General features: G+C 38.2%; 1 protein-coding gene across 1 annotated transcript; it reads left to right on the forward strand.

The window, feature by feature from the left end:
* The first annotated feature begins 765 nt into the window (after positions 1–765).
* On the forward strand, positions 766–1,758 carry LOC112196712. Its single transcript, XM_024337127.2, has 2 exons — positions 766–1,220; positions 1,333–1,758. The coding sequence occupies exons 1-2, from the start codon at positions 947–949 to the stop codon at positions 1,368–1,370; spliced, it is 312 nt and encodes a 103-aa protein (XP_024192895.1). The 5' UTR covers positions 766–946; the 3' UTR covers positions 1,371–1,758.
* Positions 1,759–2,015: the final 257 nt, after the last annotated feature.

Genomic DNA, 2,015 nt, shown 5'->3' on the forward strand with positions numbered 1-2,015 from the left:
TTCCATTTTTCAAAAGCTTAATTGGTGTTTCTTTCTTTAGGGGAGGCTTCATCATTCTCGATTCAGAAACACCTGCTCAATTCATTGGTGGATTCCAGGCACAACCTCCTTGTACTGTACATCATAAAGCCTATGAGTTTTCACGAAAAATGCCTCATGTCTTACCGGACAATTTGCTTCCTAGATTGCTTCTTTGGGCTGATCCCTTCCGAGAGGAATGTCCTGATCTTCAAGATGTTGACTTTACTTTTTCCCTGATAATAACATTGCCAGGTCTGTTTTGTCTTCAAATTGCATGGTTGTTATCATGTTATGTATGAAATATGTTGTCCATAGAAGTATCTTATCTGAGCATATTTTTTTTCCTGCTGATTTGTAGATCAAAAGAGACATACGCTTTGTTGTTGGAGGTCATGGATACCCAAAATTCAGTGATGATGATTTACTTTGATGGAGTGGATGTTGTGGATTTGTTGATAGTTACATCTAAACAGCTGCATTTAGACTCATTTGAGTAAACTTTCTTATAGAATGCTTCTTCTCTTGCAGAGATTTCGCCCTTTCAGATGACTTTTAGGGAATTTTTATTTGGTAGGTTCTTTATTGATATCGTACATTGCTTATCAACCATCAACATATTGGTAATTATAACTGTAGCAAGAAAATGCGTAGAGTTTCAAGGAAGCTAGGGGCCAGGTCACAAAATATTGTGTCTCAAATGTAATTAACTAGGATGGCTTCTTGCATTGTGAAGTTGGTGTCTTTAGTAGCTTTTATCATCTAGTTACATGCACACAATGCTATGTGTGCTTCTGCTTGTAATTTTTTACTTGGTGCCCTAATACGATTGCCTGGAATTTTGTTATTGCAGATACGGTGACAAGTCCAAGTACAGAAAATTTCTCATGGGGAATTTTTGCGTGACAAGAATCATTGTTGAGCTGACATGGGTGACAATGGAACTACTGTTGATATGGAAGTTGACATGGCAGGTGGAAAGATGGTGGGAACCGTTGATATAGTCGTTCCGAAAGGTTCATCCACCCGTTGTAGAAGGCCTGAGCCTATCATGAAAGTAGTGCAGCAACTTTTGACTATTAAGAAGGAGGAGCATTCATCCTACCAGACCAGATTAAGGGTTCTAGATTCTACTATTAAACAATTGTTGGCATTTAACTCAGAGGAGCTTATCATGAAGGATGAGCATTCTGCATCATCGGGTATTAATTTTTTAAACTGTCATTATATTTTTTCATAAAAGGGAACTTCCTCATGGTCTGTCATATTGATCGATGCTTATCTTCCACCTTGATCCTTATATCAAAAATGAAGACGGCATGTTGCATGCAAGTGAAGCTGGAGAAAGATGAGGATGAAATCTGCCTTATAACGGACAAGAAAACACTCCCACCAAGCTTTCCTGAGCTTAACCCTCAAAAGTGTTGCTGGCTCAACTGATGAAATGGTAGGGACAACTTCAACTGTAGACGAGATAACCATACTTTGGATGCTTTGCAGCAGAGATAACCACACCAGAATATAGCTAGAAAGAAAATACAGAGACAGTTTGTTAACTAACTTGTCCTTATCCTCTGTTGTGGATGTGATACCGTCCTATTGTGTTGATAAGTCTAAGCTAGCTGGCATAATTATCTTTTACTTGTTGATAGATGTTTGTAATCTTAGAGTTCTAATTGTACTACGTTTGGTATACAGCAGCCGTTATATTATAAATACAATTATTCAATACAAAGAATATATTCAGTTCCAGTAATTCTTCATGGTATCAGAGCCTGCCAACTTCTAAACGAGGTTCTTCTTTTTTTTTTTTTTTTTTTTTTCCCTACTTTCACCACCATGACTTCTGAAAACTCCTCCCTTCCTGGTCCTAATATTGCTCACTTCCTCAAACTCACCGAAACCAACTACTTACTCTGGCTCCGTCAAATGCGTCCTTTCCTAAATGGCCATAACCTCTTCAAATACGTTGACGGTTCCTGCATTGCTCCATCTCC

Source organism: Rosa chinensis, chromosome 4 (assembly GCF_002994745.2).
Source record: "Rosa chinensis cultivar Old Blush chromosome 4, RchiOBHm-V2, whole genome shotgun sequence".
NCBI lineage: Eukaryota > Viridiplantae > Streptophyta > Magnoliopsida > Rosales > Rosaceae > Rosa > Rosa chinensis.

Bases quoted from the DNA above. Each gene is read 5' to 3' on its own strand.
- LOC112196712 (XM_024337127.2), top strand. From the start codon at position 947: ATGGGTGACAATGGAACTACTGTTGATATGGAAGTTGACATGGCAGGT. The intron at 1,221-1,332 runs GTATTAATTTTT...TCAAAAATGAAG, and splicing joins TGAGCATTCTGCATCATCGG to ACGGCATGTTGCATGCAAGT.